The sequence below is a fragment of the Epinephelus lanceolatus genome, chromosome 10 (assembly GCF_041903045.1).
Source record: "Epinephelus lanceolatus isolate andai-2023 chromosome 10, ASM4190304v1, whole genome shotgun sequence".
Classification (NCBI taxonomy): Eukaryota; Metazoa; Chordata; class Actinopteri; order Perciformes; family Serranidae; genus Epinephelus; species Epinephelus lanceolatus.
In genome coordinates, this window is record NC_135743.1 from 7,270,130 (window position 1) to 7,288,909 (window position 18,780).

At 41.3% G+C, this 18,780-nt stretch overlaps 1 protein-coding gene across 1 annotated transcript in view; it reads left to right on the forward strand.

The window, feature by feature from the left end:
• thsd7ab (thrombospondin, type I, domain containing 7Ab) overlaps positions 1-18,780 on the forward strand; it is a 245,121-nt gene that overhangs the window by 208,526 nt on the left and 17,815 nt on the right. Inside the window, exons 24-28 of the mRNA XM_033640340.2 lie at positions 2,786-2,959; positions 6,701-6,799; positions 10,587-10,669; positions 13,357-13,570; positions 16,885-16,972. Of these exons, the coding sequence (XP_033496231.2) occupies positions 2,786-2,959; positions 6,701-6,799; positions 10,587-10,669; positions 13,357-13,570; positions 16,885-16,972 (658 nt within the window). The remainder of the gene's footprint in view (positions 1-2,785; positions 2,960-6,700; positions 6,800-10,586; positions 10,670-13,356; positions 13,571-16,884; positions 16,973-18,780) is intronic.

An 18,780-nucleotide genomic window follows, 5' to 3' on the forward strand; every position in this document is an offset into this window, starting at 1 on the left:
AAATCTACAACATTTCAATAAGAAAAGATGGAAAACTGAACCTCCAATTTATGATTCAGCCTGATAAGAAGGGTGTATTTTCACACAGTGCAGCTTAAATATAAATCTGTTATTTTCCATGTCAGCGGTCCCTGAAGGGAGAATTATTGTTACTTGCTTCTGCCAGAAGACAAAATACAAATGTGGAGTTCATTTCCAAAGTGCTATGTGTCTATTTCGGTTCATCATTGATCGTTCATCATTCAATCTCTCTAAAATATAGAGGAGAAAAAAATGCTCTCCTCTTTTCAACCCACAACTCACTTAAAAGTATCACGGTTTGAATTCATTTTATATTTTAAGAGTGTGTGGCATGTGTTTCCACTGGCGGATTTCTCATTTTGGAGAAGAGGGGGAAAAAAGAACCTCATCAGATGTCTGCTGGTCCCTGAGATGGAAAACACTGAGAAACGCTGCCCTAGATAACAAGTCAGTCCAACCCCTTTTGCCAAACTGCAGGAGCCAATGTATCAAACAGCAATCAAAAGCACAGAGCGTTTTCTGTGCAGGGACGAACCGTAGTGTGATTTGGGAGGAAATTCAAGGGCTGTTTGTGCAGGTCCAGGGACAGCTTGGGAATTCTGGCAGGTTGCATCCACACATGCACGCACACACTTTAATGCACTGCCACCCCTGACCCATGTTCTATTTCCCCTGCTGTTTGATGAGCTGCAGTTGTCAGCTGTGATCAAAACCAACCCGCCCTCCATCTCGCACTTACACCTTCCTCCTCCTGAAACTCTTCAAAGCATCTCAGCCACCGTGATGCGATATTTGAATACATATTCCGTATCTCTGCCGCATACCTTAACATCTCGCCCAGATTACACCGTTCTCATCCATAGATGAAAAGCTAAAATACTGCTCTAGTTCTTCCAAAGTTGAAAATCTGATTCCCACCAGGTCACACACTGAAGTTTTTGCGTTGCGCTTAACAGTTCTTTAAAGCTACAAAAATGAGTAAAAACAAAAAGATACAAGAGAATGAAGATACAAATGAATTAATGGTTAAAATTAAATAACAGAATTATTATTTAGTAAATCTGGGTGTGAATTCTTATATAATACTTAATCTGTCAGCTGAAGCTCCGCAGGCAGGTCTTTCCAAATAATCGGCGCCCTGATGGCAAAAAACCTGGTCACATTTTATTCTTAAACTCTGGAGGAGCCAGAAGGGCCACCCTGCCCGAGGATCTGGGACTTCAAACTGGCTAACAGGAAATTAAAAGATTTATGATATGGCTCAAAGCCACACTGAGCAGTTATTTTAAAAAAGAAAATCCACACTGAGCAGGTGATGAAATGCCAGAGTGATGTAGCTTGATTTGTAAAAATTTAATTTCTACATGCTTTATTTAAACTGAATATATACGTTTGGTTGTTGTGCAACTAACTGATTGTCTTCTGAGTCACACACTTGACTCTGTAGTATGGCGTGAGACATTTTAGGATTTAAGGCTCAGGAGTGCTGAGTGTTAATTCTCTTTTTCTCTATATGTTTGCATTTTTATCAATTTAGGCAACAGTTCAGTTCCAGTTGGTTCACAAAAAAAAACAGTTAAAAATACAAGTGCAATTCATCAGACATTATAAGGCCCGTTTCCACCGCAGGAACTTTGGGGTAATTTTACAGGGCTGGGGCTGTTGGTGCGTGTCTCCACCGCAGGAACCACCCCCGAAGGACAGAGTTCCGGAACTTTTACGGGGGCTAAACAAGTCCCTGCCTCGGGGTAGGTACTCAGAACGGCCCCAAAAGACTCCCGGGTGGGGCTTGGGGATTACTTGGTGCTGATTGGATATACTCAAGGAGGGATGTGATGTCAACAGAAAGCAACAAAATAGCCGGCATTTTTAAAATTCAGCAGACGAGGATTAGCTCGTTCATATAGCTTCCTCCGCCATGTAAAAAAAAACTCACTAAATGGCCCGTGAAAAACATATTCTTTCCAGCAGATATCTTAGTTACAACATGATTGAGCTAGCAAAGCAGTTTTGTGTTGCTGTGTGTGGTATTTATTCAGTTTTGGGAAATCACGATGTTTAGAAAGCATCAGTGGCTGCAGCTGACAGGGACAGCTAACAGCAGGCTAACATCAGGACGTCATCTGTTAAAAGCCTCCCGTTGTCAGATACGACATGAAACTACTCCAGTTAGCTCAATCATGTTGTAACTAAGACATCCGCTGGAATTTTTTTTTTTTCACAGGCCATTTAGTGAGTTATTACAGACACCGCTAAGGGCTATCAGCTAATGGCGTCCCTACGTCGCCCCGGTAAATGGTCGCGCAACGATTACGTCACATCCAGAGCCTGTAACTTTACAGGAACCTTCCTCCTACTCCGCTCTCTCAGTGGAGACACAGCGGTTGAGAGGGCCGAGCAAGAGGACGTTCCTGTAGTAGTTCCTGCCCCCCATATAGTACCAGGAACTTCTTCAGTGGAAACGGGCCTATAGACCCTTCGCAAAGTCCCACCCCCAGACCCAGACTAGCCAATCATAACATAGCATTGGGCTGGCTCAGACCTTGAATAACCAAGAACCAAGAAATTAAAATACCCTGAAGCCAACTATTAAAATACAGAAAAGCATAATAGGTGCCCTGAATGTTTAGTCCATAAAATGTAAAAAAGAAAGTGAAAAGACTACATCAAGTCTTTAAATGTCTTGTTTTGTCCAACTGGCAGTTTTTTACTATTTGACTGAAACGATTGTTTTCATAACCACACGTCTCTTCACTCCCTACAGGTGAATGCTACCTGATGGAGTGGTCCGACTGGAGCCCATGTGTGAGCATCTGTGTCAAGGGGGCCGGCGTAGACTTTGGTTCGGTTCAGGTCCGCTCACGAGCCGTGTTGGCCCAGGAGCCTGAAAACCTGCAGCTCTGCCCTGACCAGGCCTGGGAGTCTCAGCCCTGCACAGGTGAGCACACTTCTAATAAGTAGAGGCGTATTTCAGTGCATGCAAATAAGCTCGCCGTAAGCCAGCAGTCCCAAACTTTGATTAATTTATTCATTCTACTTTACCATCACATTGGTAATACACATAATTATGGAGGACTGAAGTCAGTCTGAGCTTGGGCGGAAGGCAGGGAAGCACAATGGCAAGCTTGTCAGTGCATCAGAGGGCTAACACAGAAAGACACTTAGATTCAGGGTCATACCTGCAGGCTATTTAGTCTTTTCTCCATCTGAACCTGAGTGTTTGGATTGTGAAAGGAAACTGGAACACCAGCAGAAACCCGCAGAGAGAACATGTTGAGTTTGTGGAGGAGGGATTGGGGGTTGGAATCAGATGAAGGTTTTTCTTGCTGTGAGGTGACACTGCTAACCACTGAGCCACCTCGGTATCCAGACATAGCTGAGAAAAACTAAAGCGCTAACTACTGCGATCACTTTATTTTCCCCTCTGTACACTGGGTCAGTTGGCGCTCTCCCAAATGGGATTTCTTGAGTCAGATCTCCAAACAGAGGAAACCCCCGTGCTCATTTACTGTTGTGATCTCTGCGGTTCCCCAGGCACGTTAATCACCCATTAGGTGCAGCGTGGGCTGTGAATCACCACCACCACCAAAGCTCAGCATATACAGTAGCCATGGGCTCATTCCGTAGAGCAGCCTCCCCCTCCCATCCCCTCCTCCCTTGCTTCCCACTCCTCCCTCTCCTCCCTCCCTGGCTACTGTACACAGCCCCACAGCAGTCTTCATCAGCCTGACCTGGTTTCACAGCATCACTCGAGGCACAGGGGGGAGGAGTAGCCCAGCAAGACCAGTAAAGGCGGAGGAGGAAGAGAGAATGGAGGGAGGGGAAGAAGGAGGGCGGTGACGGAGAAAGGGCAGCTAGGGACGGAGGGAGGGAGATCAAATAGTAACATTAAAAATGAATTTTGTGGGGGCGCCCTGGTAGTCTAATGGTTATTGCACATACCACATAACCGCTTCGATTCCTGGCCGAGGGATCGCTGTTGCACGCTACACCCATCTCTCTTTCCCTCCATGTTTCCTGCCTCTGTTTTCTTGTCTCTGTTCCAGGGGTCTTGCCGCACATCAGAGGACAACAGTCCTGTTATTTCTGTCAGGGCACATTCACATGGCAGCTAATAGGGCCAATATGTCCGTTCTTTGAAATACAATGCATGTGAAGTTATTGAACCACTTTTTTTATTGTCTGTGCAGCAACAGGAGAAAAAAAAAGGAAAACAAAACTTTTTTATCAATCATCTGATCCACCTCCTCAGTACATACGCAACATGTTTGTTACTATACTTGTGAGGCCCGATTTCTGCCCCTTCTCCATCACACAAGCATTAAAGAATCCAGTCTCTTAAAACTGCAAATTAACAGTTTAATTATATATATATATGTATAAAAAAGTCTTCTCAGATACTTTTTTAAGGAAACAAAGAGCAGAATAGGCGGGTAAACAAACACAAATAGGCATTTAGTTAGCTAAGATAGTGCTCCAGGGATGACGGACTTTTTGTAGGCCAACGCTAGGGTTGGGTCGGTTCTCGGTAATACCAATTCGGTCCAGTACTCAGTCTTGGACCGGGTTTTATTTTTTGAGACCGACCGGACCGCATATTCGGGCAGAATATACGCGGAGCGGACACCGCGGAGGTCCGCCCAGTAAAAGTGGACGTCCGCAAGCTCTGTGCGTGCAAAGCACGACTGCACGGACTCCGCTCCGTGCACCAGTGTCACAAAAAAGACTATTCGGCATGTATTTTTCACATCGCGGGGATTTTTCACAGACATTTTTACACGTAGTCCGCTCCGCTTATAGTACGCCCAAGTCTGTGAGCACCCGTGTCTGCCTCTTCACCAAGTGCACAGCAAGCAGGAGAGAGGGTGGGGTGGGGCAGGGACTGAGCTAGGAGGTGCGAGTGTGCATGCGCCTCTACTGTAGCCTGGAGTTTGTTTAATAGTGACGGGGAGTCGATAATGGTGGACAATTTAGTCTCGACGAAATCAAGGAATGCGCCACTATGGCAACACTTTGGCTTTGAGCCAGACGAAGGAGGCAACCCTTGTTTGCACTGATTGAGTAAGCTGCAAAATTTATTTGTAAGGAATAAAAGAAACAACGTGTTACTGTCACTCTCTTGTCCTAAGGTCGTTTTTTATTTTAAATTAGTCAATTGCGCCCCAAGTGGCGAAAATCCGGTATTACCGACTTGATGCGTTTTTGTTTTTGTTTTTTTTTTTACAAAAACCGGACCGTTTTTTTTTTTTTCTCATACCAACCTGACCCTAGCCAATGCAGAAGTTAGCATCGCTCTTGTTCCCTCATCAAAAAGCCCGTGGGATTTTTCCAGCAGATTTTTGAACTGTTGCAGAAAACCACCCCTTTTATGATTTTCAAAGCCTTTGTGCTGTCACCAGAAGTAAAAAGCTAACGTTAGGAGATAAACAAACAGCATTATAGTCGCATGACGTCACATCACCACCACAATGAGGATGTAAAGCTCCTCAGCGTAGGGTTAGGGTTAGCTCCTTGTTGCTGACCCCTCCACAGCAGTACATTGCTTAACTTCCATGTCAGCCTTCAGCCTGCTTCTCGAAACCAGGGACGTGCTGACTGAAATTTGCTGTTTCTAATATACAGTCAATGGACAAGTACCCTATACAACCCAAATTCAAAATATCTGAACTACCCCTTTAATTTTTGTACAGTCCCTAAAAGTTAACCTGGATGGCAGTTACTGTTTTCCCTCATTAGTGACCATGGATTCATGATTCTAGAAGGTACACTAAGCAGCTTGCATTGCAGCCCCATCTCAATAGGTGTGTGAATGTGTGTGATGGTCACGCTGTAAACTGCCTTGGTATAAGAGCACGATATAACCATTTACAGTCCATTTGTAACAGTGTGGTTATAATGAATCTTTTGTAATTTAATAGGCTTGAAAATCAGCCGTCTCCTCTCCTACAGAGGCTTTCAGTCGTGTTTCAAAAACCTGGGATTTTTTGGGGGGACGCTAACGCAACTACTGACATTATTTCTGCTTGCAGTGCGGCTCTTCCGCTGAGAAATGTTTCAATAGTTGTAAAATCCCAATCTGCTCGTAAAAGATGGTGGGAAGTGCCGGCTGAAGTGAGTGATTCGATGATAGCTTAACACATTTGAGAAACGACTGTGGCTGCTCCAAAGCAAGAAAGAGGGAAGAAATGAGAAAAGTGAAGAACATAAAGGGTGAAGTTGTCTCAGCCGCAGACAAATCGTCCTGTGAAAGCTGCAGATAGAGCCGAACCATCGACTGGAGCTGTGATACTGTACCCAGGCCGGTGGAGAATAGATCTTTCCTTTGTTCAAGGTTAAATTGTTAATTTAAGCTAGCCGAATGGGCCGGACTGATGATTGGTTACACAGGGCTCCGTAGGGAAATATGGTCATTTACTGCACTGATGGAGATATTGATAAAGTCATAATAGCATTGATAGAAAGTCATTAAGCAAAAGCTCTTACTGCAGATTAAAACATTGAACTGGACCCTTCTGTGAAGACACACTGATAGTGATATTATATGACAGCAGCCTATTATACAACCATAACTTAGCAGCTGCTTTATTAATCCTTCACTCTCATGATTAATGGTCTTCACTGCAGTCTCCCACTGTACAGTCTCTTTAGGTGTTGATTGTGTTTTTTATTTTGCTCTCAGGGGGCGACTGTTACGAGTACAAGTGGTTCAGCAGTGTTCGTCTGAACTCCACCCGCCCTTTAATCTGGTGTCAGCGCTCAGATGGACTCAACGTCACTGGTAACGAACTCTGAGTCTAACAATTGAGCTTGCATTACAGTACATTCATTTTTTTGAAGACTTGGACTTGGGGTCAGCTTCCTTGTGTATGATGAGAACAAAACAAACACCAGTGGTTCCCAACCTGAGGTCAAGGGGTCATAAAATTAATCTAGACCTCTCAAGGTGATTAAAAAGATATATTAAAGATATATAAAAAGAATATCTCTTCCACACAAAATGAGGTTTAACTCACAGAAACAGAATGAGTGTAGAATGGACATTCCAGTTGAAATCAACAAGGGTCAGAACGGCGGCCATTTTCATGTGTACTGTGGCTGTTGTAACAAGCTAACTTCAGTATAAACCAACTTGCTCACTGAAGTAAGGTTTTGCTTCAACAACCAAACGAGCAGTGGAGTAGTGCGGCACATGGAGAGGCGTCTTTTTTTAACTATCTCTGTTGCCTTAAAGGTCTAGTGCACTGGTTCCCAACCTGCGGGTCCTGCTATCCACAAGGGGTCACCAAGGTTTCACAGTGGGTCGCAAGACCTTCCTAATTTTAAGGGGTGTAACAAATCTATTTAAAAATATATACATTGGGGCGTTGGTGGCTTAGTGGTAGAGCAGGCACCCCATGTACAAGGCTGTTGCCGCAGTGGCCCGGGTTCGAATCCAGCTTGTGGCCCTTTATATATACATTATATACATTAAGCCTGTCTCTCAGAATTTCATTCATTACTGTGAAGAAAATTAAATCAGTTTTTTTTTTTTTTTTTTTTTTTAAGTTTTGGTTATTGTTAAGGATATAAAATTTAAAAACAAATTCACAGGACAAGGGCAAGGTGAAGACCTGAACAAAAGCTACATTCACATAGCTGTAACTCTGCTAAACAGCCTCATCCTGCATTAGGAGAGTACAGAAAGAGCTCATAGAAAAACAGCCAAATGTCAGGGAGAAGAAAAAACTGACTTCTTAAAAAAAGTCTATTAAAAAAAAAAAAAAAAGACAGAGAAAGGTAGAAAGTTCCTAAAAATATCAGGAAAACTCATCTGTGATTCAATATTTACAGTTCATCAGTTGTTTTGTACTTTTACTGTTGTGCATTGAATATAATATGAAATGTCTATAAAATGTCACTCAGTCAGGGGTAGTCAGTTTATAATGTAATAGAAAAGGAGTCCCTGGAGAGAAAAGGTTGGGAGTCAGTGCTCTAGTGTGTTGGATTTAGTGGCAGTATGGTGGCCGACGGAAAAATGCTATCTAGAGCCAGTGTTTGCTTTGTCTGCTCTGGGCTACTGTAGAAACATGGCGATCTTGGTAGATGAGGATCAGCTCCCTATGTAGATATAAACAACTTATTCTAAAGTAATGAAAACACAATGGTCCTTAGTTTCAGGTGATTATAAACTAATAAGAATATAGTTGTGAATGTTATATACTAGGGCCGTAACGGTACATGTATTTGTGTCGAACCGTTCGGTACGCGACTTTCGGTTAGGCACGACCCTGTACCGAATTATTGGGCGCAGGATATTATTTTATTTTATTTTGTTTTATTTTAATTACGTTTTTGCGAGCCGAACCATTTAAAATATCTAGTTCCCCGACGGACATAATTGAGTGACGGACCGAGTCCGACCGTAAATCTCCGCTTTCACTTTGTGCAGCGCATTATTGCATTTTGACAACATGGCAAGTGAGCCTGACGAACCTGAAGACCCACCCGCAAACCTTAAGTCCTCCGTTTGGGAACACTTTGGTTTCAGGGTAAAATACGAAGATGGAAATAAACAAGTTGACAAGACAAAAGCAGTGTGCCGACACTGCAGAACAGCGGTCGGGTATGTACTTGGAAACACGTCTAACATGCTAACGCATCTAAAGCGACACCACCCGAGTTTGAACGTTAACCGGCACGACTAGAAAAAGCAATCTGGTGCAAACTACGATATCGTCGTCATTTAAAAAGAAAGAGCGTTTCCCTGACCATCGCGCTAAAGAAATAATCAACGCCATTGGAGTTGAGTAAAATTGTTTAAGCAACACTTTAGATATAAGCATGTTTTGTTTACTGCACTTTAACAAAGTGGGAACGCTAAGTATGTTCCTAGTAAAACTGAATCTGAGCAGGCTTTAAAGATGACCAGCTGCACTATACTTTTTATTTTTATTGAGTAAAACTGTTAAAGCAGAAATGTATATTTATATTTTTCATTCAAAAAATGTGTTAAAAAAAACAGCAGGATTTTATTTTTCACTTTTATATTTCTATTTTCATTCAAACAATGTGAAAAAGCAGGATTTTATATATATATATTTGTTTCATTCAAAAATTGTGTAAAAAGAGTTAACTGCTGTGGTGGTATGTTTTAATAAGGTTACCAATAAGTAAAAGATATTTAATAGTTGTCTATTTTTTTCATTGCTGTACCGAAAAAAAACAAACCGTGACTTGTGTACCGAGGTACGTACCGAACCGAGATTTTTGTGTACCGTTACACCCCTATTATATACTATGTCTGCCAATAGCTGTCCATAAATCCTACACAGTGGACCTTTAATGCTGGAGAAGAATTGAGGATTACTTAATGTAATTGCTTCGTATTTTTACTGCTAAGACATCAAATTATATTCATATAATGATAATGTAATAAAAACCCCAGCTTTGTGCACACTGTAGGCCAAAACTGAGTTCTCAAACTATGAGTGTGACACACTTAACCGCCCCACTGACGTGTCTTGTCGCCATAACAACTAACACCAGTCACCATTTTCTTTTAAACTGATCAAATGACCACGGCTAACCGTTAAATGTCTGTTGTACTCTCATTCTATTTCTATTGTTTAACTAGACTTAAGTCAAATGTTGCCCTTAATTCTTGCCAATTGCTGGAAGATTTTAACTTTTCGGGTGGTACTTATAAAGTAATCTGCTGATTGTCATCTGGATTAACTGGTTTTGTTTGGTTTTAGTTAACATACTCAAATTGCTGGTTTTGTCTGAGCTACTATACAAAAACCCAATACAGAGACATTCAGTTTAACATCATTAAAGACCAAGGAAGCAGGCAAATATTCATGTTTGTGTAGCTTGTTTTGACTTTCTAATAATACATTCAGTTTATAATGCATCCTACTGATTGTGTCCACAGAATATTCCTCTCAGGAGGTTTTGATCATTCTGTTTCCTGGTTGTGTTGGTGACGAGAGGCTGCAAGTAAACACTGGTTAATTTTAAAGGGTCAAAACATTTGGGAAACACTCTGCACTGTTTCTGAATAATGAGCAGTGTCGCTGAATTCATGGGGAAAGTGAGAAACGGATATGTTTCAGCTGCTCTTGAGCTCAACAGTAAGTCTACATCAGTAAGTGGCAGTTTTACGTAGGAGGTAAAATTGACACAAAATATGTCAGAAATATAACACACTGTTCTAAAAAAAAGCTCGGGACTTATTTCTATAAGAAGGGAAGGTGGTGGGCGATGGCAGCCTGAACAGCTATTCGTCTTTGTGTAACACATGAACACATGGCTGCTCACTTAAAATCGTTTCAAAAATAAACCTGGCTACAACAGCTGTATTGACGTATAGATATTTTCTAAAGATGTCTGAATGTATAGGCTGTGGGGGGAAAACACAGACACATTTTTAATTTGAAAATGTAATTTGATTACTCGAGGTGACACTCGTACTCAGCAACAGGAGGCAGCACATCTACCAGGACACACAGATGATGTTGATCGTCATTGTACTCCTTTAAAAGCGTCACAAACTCTCTTTGATTCTATTGTCTTTCCACCCACAGGAGGTTGTCCTCCGATGAACCCTCCAGTGGACAACAGCTCCTGTGATCCTCCCTGTCTCATGCCGAAGTCTTTCTGCAGCGAGGTGAGCAGCTCTTTGTTCTCACATCACCACTATTAACAGCAAATAAAAAAAGAATGAAGAGAAAAACTTATAGAGGAAAAATTTGGTTTACAGACAAAGGTGCACAATAAAAACAATAAAAAAACAATAAAAAGACAAACCTGAAAGCACAGGTCCTCCCGATGAATGGCAGTCTCTCTACTCACTGTGACACATGGCTGCCAGAATTGGATCTGAATGCAGCAGGGAATGAAATGATGGCAGCATGAAGATGTAAAACCCATTCTCCTGTTGTGTCACTCAACTGTGCCGCACCGAAACCAGGAGAATAAGGATCACGTCCAGCAGAAACAGCAGCTGTTACAACTCAAAGTGTATTTATTTTAATAGCTTGTGTTTAAAAAACAAACAAATAAGAACAAATTTGAACATTGCAATAAAAGCTATTTATCAGCTGTATTGGTTGGTGGAGCAGACAGACTTAATAACTGCGGAGTAATGATATAAGTGATATAAATATACACTCAGTTGCCAGTTTTTAGATACATTGAGTTCAAACTAATGCAGTCTAAATCCATGTCTACATGTATACAGATATTTTTCAAAACTCATTTTCCACCCCTGCTTTTGAAAAAATATTTCTGTCCATGTGACCTTTTTTTTTTTTTAACAGAATATCTCTGCACACACTAGTACACAAAAACGACGTCCACTATTAAATAACAACAATCATACATAAAAAGAAAAAGATGAAAATGAAGATTGCGTAATTGAATAAGAGTTCCAGACTAAGAAGTATTACCAAATTGTTAAAGATGTACAATTTACAAACAATTTTGCAAAAGTAAATAGTGGAGTGTTAAGAGTCTTTGAAAATTAGAGTCCTTTTCAGATGTTTTTTGATAATGTAGATGACGATTGTAGAGATAGACGACGGTTGCTCCAAAGAGATTCTGATACATGTTTGATATAAGGATCAATCAGTCTCACTCTGGGCTCAACCAAGGACTACTCCTTCAACCAGGTCTGATCCAAAACCGTCATTTTTGCGGACTTCAAACTTTAAATGTTGAGGTGGACTGAGAACATTAGTTGCAGCAGATGCCTCTGTTCATCCCTGAAGTGGTGCAGCAATGCTAGATTCAGTGTTAAGTAATCATTCGACTAAGCAGTGCTAACGAAACTTAGCAAACCTGTAATCCACCATTGTTGTTGTTTCTAGTGAATGCTTCTACACAAAGCAATAATGGGCATGCACAAAATGAGAGGATGATATCATTGTTTCCCAAACGCTTTGTTTTACACGTCCACGTGTATGCACAGTAACTGGAACTCTATTTTAGTGACCCTAAGTCTGTTTGCACATGGAGGAGAGCAGTGGTGTAGTGGTAGTTGATGAGGTGGGTGTAGATGGGTTGGTTACTGAGGATGAAGTCGGTTTACTCTCCTATATACACAGATCAGCCAAAACATTAAAACCACTGGTAAAGTGAATAACATTGATCATCTTGTTCTGCTGGGAAATCTTGGGTAGTGGCATTCATGTAGATGCTACCTGATGTGCTCCACCCACCCGAACACCGTCAAAATAAAGCCCCTCATGGCAACAGCACTTATCGATGGCAATGGCCCCCCCCAGCATGACAGCTCATCGTGCCACATCACAAAAGCTGCTCAGGAATGACCCAAGGAAGGTGTCGACCTGGCCTCCAAATACCCCAGATCCCATTCTGATCGAACATTTGAGGGACTAATTGGTACCCCAGAGGTACCCCCAATCCAAGGTGGGTGCTCCTTGGACCAGACTTGGCTCTGACCTGTCAAAGCATGGACACAGGACCTCTGGAGAGTGTCCTATAGTGTCTGGCACCAGGGCATTTGCTTCAAATCTTTTGAGTCCTGTTTGTTGTGAGGTGGGGTACCAGCACGTCCCACAGATATTGGATCAGATGGGGATCTGGGAAATTTGGAGGCCAGGTCGATAACTTGAGCTCTTTGTCACGTTCCTTGGACTATTCCTGAGCAGTTTTTGTGGTGTGGCATGGTGCATTGTCCTGCTGGGGGACCACAGCTAGTGGGGAGTGCCGTTGCCATAATGGGGGGTGCCTGGTCTGTACTGGTGTTTAGGTGGGTGGAGCGTGTCAGGTGGCAACAAAACGAATGTCAGAACCAAAGATATCCAAACAGAACATTGCACTGTAACAAGATGATAAGTGTTGTTCACGTCACCTGTCAGTGGTTTAAATGTTTTGGCTGATCATTGTATTCCAATTACTTATTGGCAGTTCAGTGGGTATACTGTAAATGGACCAGAAAGTAGTTTTTGTTGAAGCTGTTTCAGAAATGTGTGGATTTAACTTCATGGTCACTTTGGATGATGTAGTTTGCGGTGCTGTTAAACAATGTTGAGTCATATTAAGAGGAGTTTTTTAATATTGCGTCCACCCAGTTTTTATCAGGCTAACAGAATTGTCTCTCTGTTTAATGGATACGGTTCAAAAGTATGCTCTGAAATGGTTTTGTTCTTTTTAAAGCTTTTATCTAAGTAACAGGTCGGTGAACCTACCACACCAACGTCCAGGGCCTCTTCCAAAAGAGAATAAAAAACCTCTAGATTCACATTCATGCTGTCATGGCCCATCACTCCCTTAATGCACATGTCGTACCTGTGGCCCACACCAAACATGATTCTACACTGCCCCCTGCAGGCTGGTATCTGCATGTGCGAGGAGGGATTCACAGAGGTGCTGTCGCCCACTGGACAGCTGGATCAGTGTGCCCCCATCCCGATCCTGGAGATCCCCACAGCAGGAGACAAGAAAGGGGATGTGAAGACCAGTCGTGCCATTAACCCCACCCTGCCCACCACCATCCAGCCTGGACGCACGGGGCGGACCTGGTACCTGCAGCCCTACGGACCAGGTCAGACACACTTGAGAATTAGTCCTTCTGCACCCTCCAAACAACTTCTCTCCACAAATATAGAAAAGACAAGAGACACATAAAGAATTGTGTTTTGTTGCTGTCAAGTGAAAACCTTTAATCTCTTCACTGTCATGTTTTGGGGAACTAACCCTGCCTTAATGTACTCTTCAGAGGCTCTTATTTTCCAGCTGTCAAGTCGTAATTACAAAAACCACCACATAAAAACGCTTCTCAGTCAGAAATGTGGAGGACAAATACAGACGTGGTTGGTTTGTATTTTTCGAAAATGTTACTTTGACATTATAATTAGTCTTTTACAACAATAAAAAGTGGAAATAAAACACATCCAGCTAATGATGACTGTGAACACAGCCTGTATGGACTACAAATGTGCAATTACTTGCACACAAACAGTCGTCCTGCCAAGATAAAGGTCAGTAAATAATCAGGCATCTTTTCCAAAGCTCCCACTCAAATCATGACCTGAAGGTCTGTTTGTGTATGTGCAAGTTTTTAAGTGAGGAGCTTGTATTTATAATATTTCCACTTTCAACACTGGATAAGAAAAACAAGTGCCCACTCTGTCTTTTTAAGTTTATCTGAAAGGAGAAGGTTTTAGAGAAACCCAACGTTTTCCGAATTTTCTCAACCTGCAGAGCACCATGTAATCCTTGAAGTGAAGTTAAGGCGGAAAGCTGAGAGGTTTTCACATGACAGCAGCAGAATGTACTTTACTCTCAGTTTGTGTTTGGCAGATTTAGTGTTGACAGGGTCTAATTAACACCAGGTTTAACGGATTTGTACTCGCAGCTGTGCATGAAATAAAACCGACACATTAAAAAACAAAAGATGCATCGGACAAGTTTTCAGTCTGTTCCAGTCTGCTCTGATGCATGTACACATGAACCTGCTGACTGTGATCTGCTGCCACATTAACATTTAAGGAGTGTTGTGACTGATGGCGCAGAAACATTTAGGATGCAAGAGTGCAGAACAGATTGAGTTAACGTCTGTCAGGAGCAAAGACTTCCACACTCACGCCATCACGTACTCTAACCTCTGTCTCATTTATCTTCCAGATGTTTGACACACACTTCTTACAGTTATACTTTATTACAGTAAGATCAAAAACATGTTTTGCCTTTTTAGAAAGATAAAAAAGACTTTAAACTTTGTAATTTCATTGTATGAATCAGGTACAAATAAAATATTTACCAGTTTACTTAAATGTAGGTGACAACAGGTAAATGTCGGGGAAAAGGGATTAAGAACTGGGCATTTTACAGCAAAAGAGAAACACATGATGCCGTAACTATTTTTGTAAATCAAAGTTTTGGGAAAAAATAGTGTCAGTTGTTACAGAAGAGAATGCTGCCCAAATTTGTAGTTCCTAGCAAGGGTGGAAGAACTTTTTCTTAACTGAAAAAAGCAGTACCACAGTGCAGAAATACTATTTTACAAGTAAAAGCCCTTCATTCCAAACTTGACTAAAAGTTCAAGAGTATGAATAAAAGTATGAGCATTAAAAATACGTAAACTGCCAAATGTAAAAGTAGTCATAATGCAGAATGTCCCATCTCAGAATTATTATATTATTGGTTGTAATTATTGATGGATTAAAGCTGTAGTTGGTAACTTTTTAATATCTACTGAAACTGTTTCTATATTCACACAGCACTGAATGAGATTGATAATCTGCGGATAAAAATCATACTCCTCTGCCTACTCTGTTGCCTTGTAGTGCTTCTGATGGCCTTGTGGCATGTGAACGAAAAGAACCAATCACAGCCAAGCTATCTCTAACGTGGCTGTCAGTGACTGCTCATGACCTGCGGTCAAACTTTGAAACGAGGCAACGCTGATCAAAAATAAATCATGATTCTGCTACTGCATTGTCTTTTTCTCGCCTCAGATGTTTTCAGAAACATATTTAGTGTACTGTTTAGCTGTGAGATGAGAGTTGGTCCGACTGGTGGGCGGTGCTTGGCTCTCCAATCAGCTGTTTCCAACATCCAACATCTTTTTTGCTTTTAGTAGGTACTGCAGCTGGCTTTAAAAAGTACGTACTGTTACTGTAACAATCAGGACATACTACTGTCTCATAGCGTTACGCCCTGACCTTTAACCCTCTTGCTTTTATATCCATTACCTTGGAGATAAAACAAACGCCACTCACAGAGTTCTCCAGATGTTGATCAACCCGGAGAGCTCTGCTGTTGGTAATTGGTTTAACCGAATAATTGCTCTGGTGCCGACTAGCGAGATCGCGGATGTGTAATTGTTTAGACATCTAATCGCGCACCTCTCTACAGAACATCCAGGTATTTTTGGCATACTGCATTTGACATATTACGTATTGGGACATACTTAATTTTTTTCGGCATACTATATAGTCTGGTAACATGGATATAATGGGTATGGTCATTTCACAGCTCAGCAGTATACGAACATTTACTTTGGAAAATATCAGAGGAGAGAAATAGACAATGCACCAACACAATCTTGATTCATATTTGATCAGTGCTGCTGACAGCAGTGATTGACGTTTGACAGCTGTGTTAGAGACTCCTCGGCTCTGATTGGTTGTCTTTGGTGACTGTGGTCGATTCTAGTAAATGTCATTAGAAGCAGAATGAAGAGGAACAGGGGACGTGAGTTTGTTTCAGAAGATCTGTGTCATGTTCTCCTTCTAGAAAATAGTGAAAGGTTCAGCGACTACGACAAGGCTATTCTCATAAAAGTCACCAACTGTAGCTTTAATGTTGAAGCTGATAAATTAAGAACTGATTTTAACTACTTTATACACCTATACTTAATCAATAATAATACATCATTATTATTTGATTTATATTTTGTATTAATAATCTGACTGCAAAAATATCCAGTAACCAAAACTGTCAACATTCGTTTTGTAGATTGAAAACATCAGTATTTACATTTAAAAGTAGTGGAGTACAAGTATAGTGTAATATAAAATGTATCGGTAAATGTATTTGGTTATATCCAACCACTAGTATTTAAAAAAATAAACACTTCAGTGTTGCTCTAAAAAGCCCAGTTGTTAATTCTCTGTGCCGACATTTAGGCACCAGTAGGAACCTGTAATTATGTCATTGGTAACTGATTGATAAAATCAAATGCCACTGTAAATTACAGGCTGTAATATTATAAAGTGTTAGTGGGAAAAAAAGAAGCAGCAATTCCAGTGATGTGTTTGAGTTTTCTGAAGCGTTCACAGAATTAATTGTTGCAGCTCTTAATGGCTGTGAGTCTAAACAGACAGACGAACTGACGAGCCTCCTCCTCCACAGATGGGAAGCTGAAGATGTGGGTGTATGGTGTAGCAGCCGGAGCCTTTGTGCTCCTCATATTCATAGTGTCTATGATATACCTAGCTTGGTGAGTTGACAAGTTTAATTCCCCCCTATTTATCATCATCCTCATTCATCAAACCAAACCCATCTGTCCCCTCCCGCTTTGAGTTAAAGCACCCTCTCCCTGTCGTCCAGCTACCCTCACATCACTGGTTTTGTTTGTCTTTTTTTTTTGTTTCCTTTCCTTTTTGCTCCCGTCATGCCATCCTCTTGTGTGAGAGCAGCAGCTACTGTGCCAAGGTGCATCGCTCTCTTAAGGCCCAAGAGTCTGACGCCAATGGGACGGCGGTCTGGATGGGCCAAGATGCACATGAGATGACTTACACCTGTCCCGATTGCCAAGAGCTGGCTCAAAGCAGCAGCAGCTAATGAGGATGTGGAGGGTTCGCCCACCCTCAGCACACCCTCCAGTATAAGTACCTGCAGTCCTTGACCTTCCCCCGTGACCTCACTCTAAAGTGTCACATGTCCTGCCTGACTAGCTGATTGAAGGTGCTGGTGCAGGTGAGGACAAACCATCCGGGTGATGTTTAGTTTAGTCCGTGTAGCTTCTGTAGAGCGTGTAGACGCGTGTAGATGGTGTTTACCTGTTCTTGTTTATATCTACTTTTAAAAGTGACCCATATCTGATTTTTTATTTTATTTTTGGGGCAAAAACAAAACAGTCGTGACTTTACAGATACGTCAATGATAGAATCAGGGGAATAAATACAAAAGGACCAACAAAAACAGGGTGAAGTACAGAAATTGGCGTGATACATATATAAATCATAACAGGCCAAACAAGGATGAAATATAAGTCATAATCATGGTAATAATAATCATAATTAAATTGGTGCAATAACCGGGTGTTTTAGGGGGAATAATAAGGTAAGAATGGAAAAGCAAATAACTCAATAAAAAGTTTGACATATAAAAATGTCTGTTATCGTAGTGTGTGGGTCCCATATCTGATTAATGTATTAAACTCTAAAATTCAGGCTTAAAAACTGCCCACACATGTACCCAATCACTGCTCTACAAGTAGGCCCACGCAGCCAAATTACCATCATAACAAGATGCAAACCAGGTAGAAATAACAACCACTTTCTGTGGTGCGTTCAGTATTTTTTAGTACTTACCTGACAGTGCCGGAGAACGTACTGAGATCTTTTACTTTAAGGAATAGTTGGACTCTCAGTGAAATTTGCTTATTGGAGTTACACCAGAGGATCAGTACCACTCTCACGTCTGTGTGTTCAATATGAAGCTGTTGCCAGGAGATGGAAAGCTTAATTTAGCATGAAGACTTAAAGCAGGAGGAAACCGCTAACATGGCTCTGCTCAAAATTAAAAGATACAACTACAAACACCTCTGAAGTTCATTAATTTACATACAACAAGTCTGTGTGGTAAGCTAACCATTTCCTGGCAACAGCTTCATATTTAACACACAGATGTGAGAGTGGTACTGATCCTCTGATCTCACTCTAATGAGCAAATAAGCATATTACCCTAAAAGTTGAACTACTCCTTGAAGTAAAAGATCACAGTGCATCTTCCACCACTCCACAGGTAAGTATTCTCACACACCTGTGGTTTGCATCTAATCATGATGATGATTTGGCTGTGCGATCTGTGGGGGCTGATTTGTACAACTGCGATATTAATATTCTCATTAATATTCTCATCTGTCTCTTTGCAAGTAAGCAAGTAAGTGTATTTCTGAAAATGTCAAACTATTCCTATTAATAAAAACAGAAATACACAAATACAAATATCTACATTATTATTTATTAAGAAAAGATAATTCTTTATTCATCCCAAAGCAGGGAAATTGTCGACATTACAGCA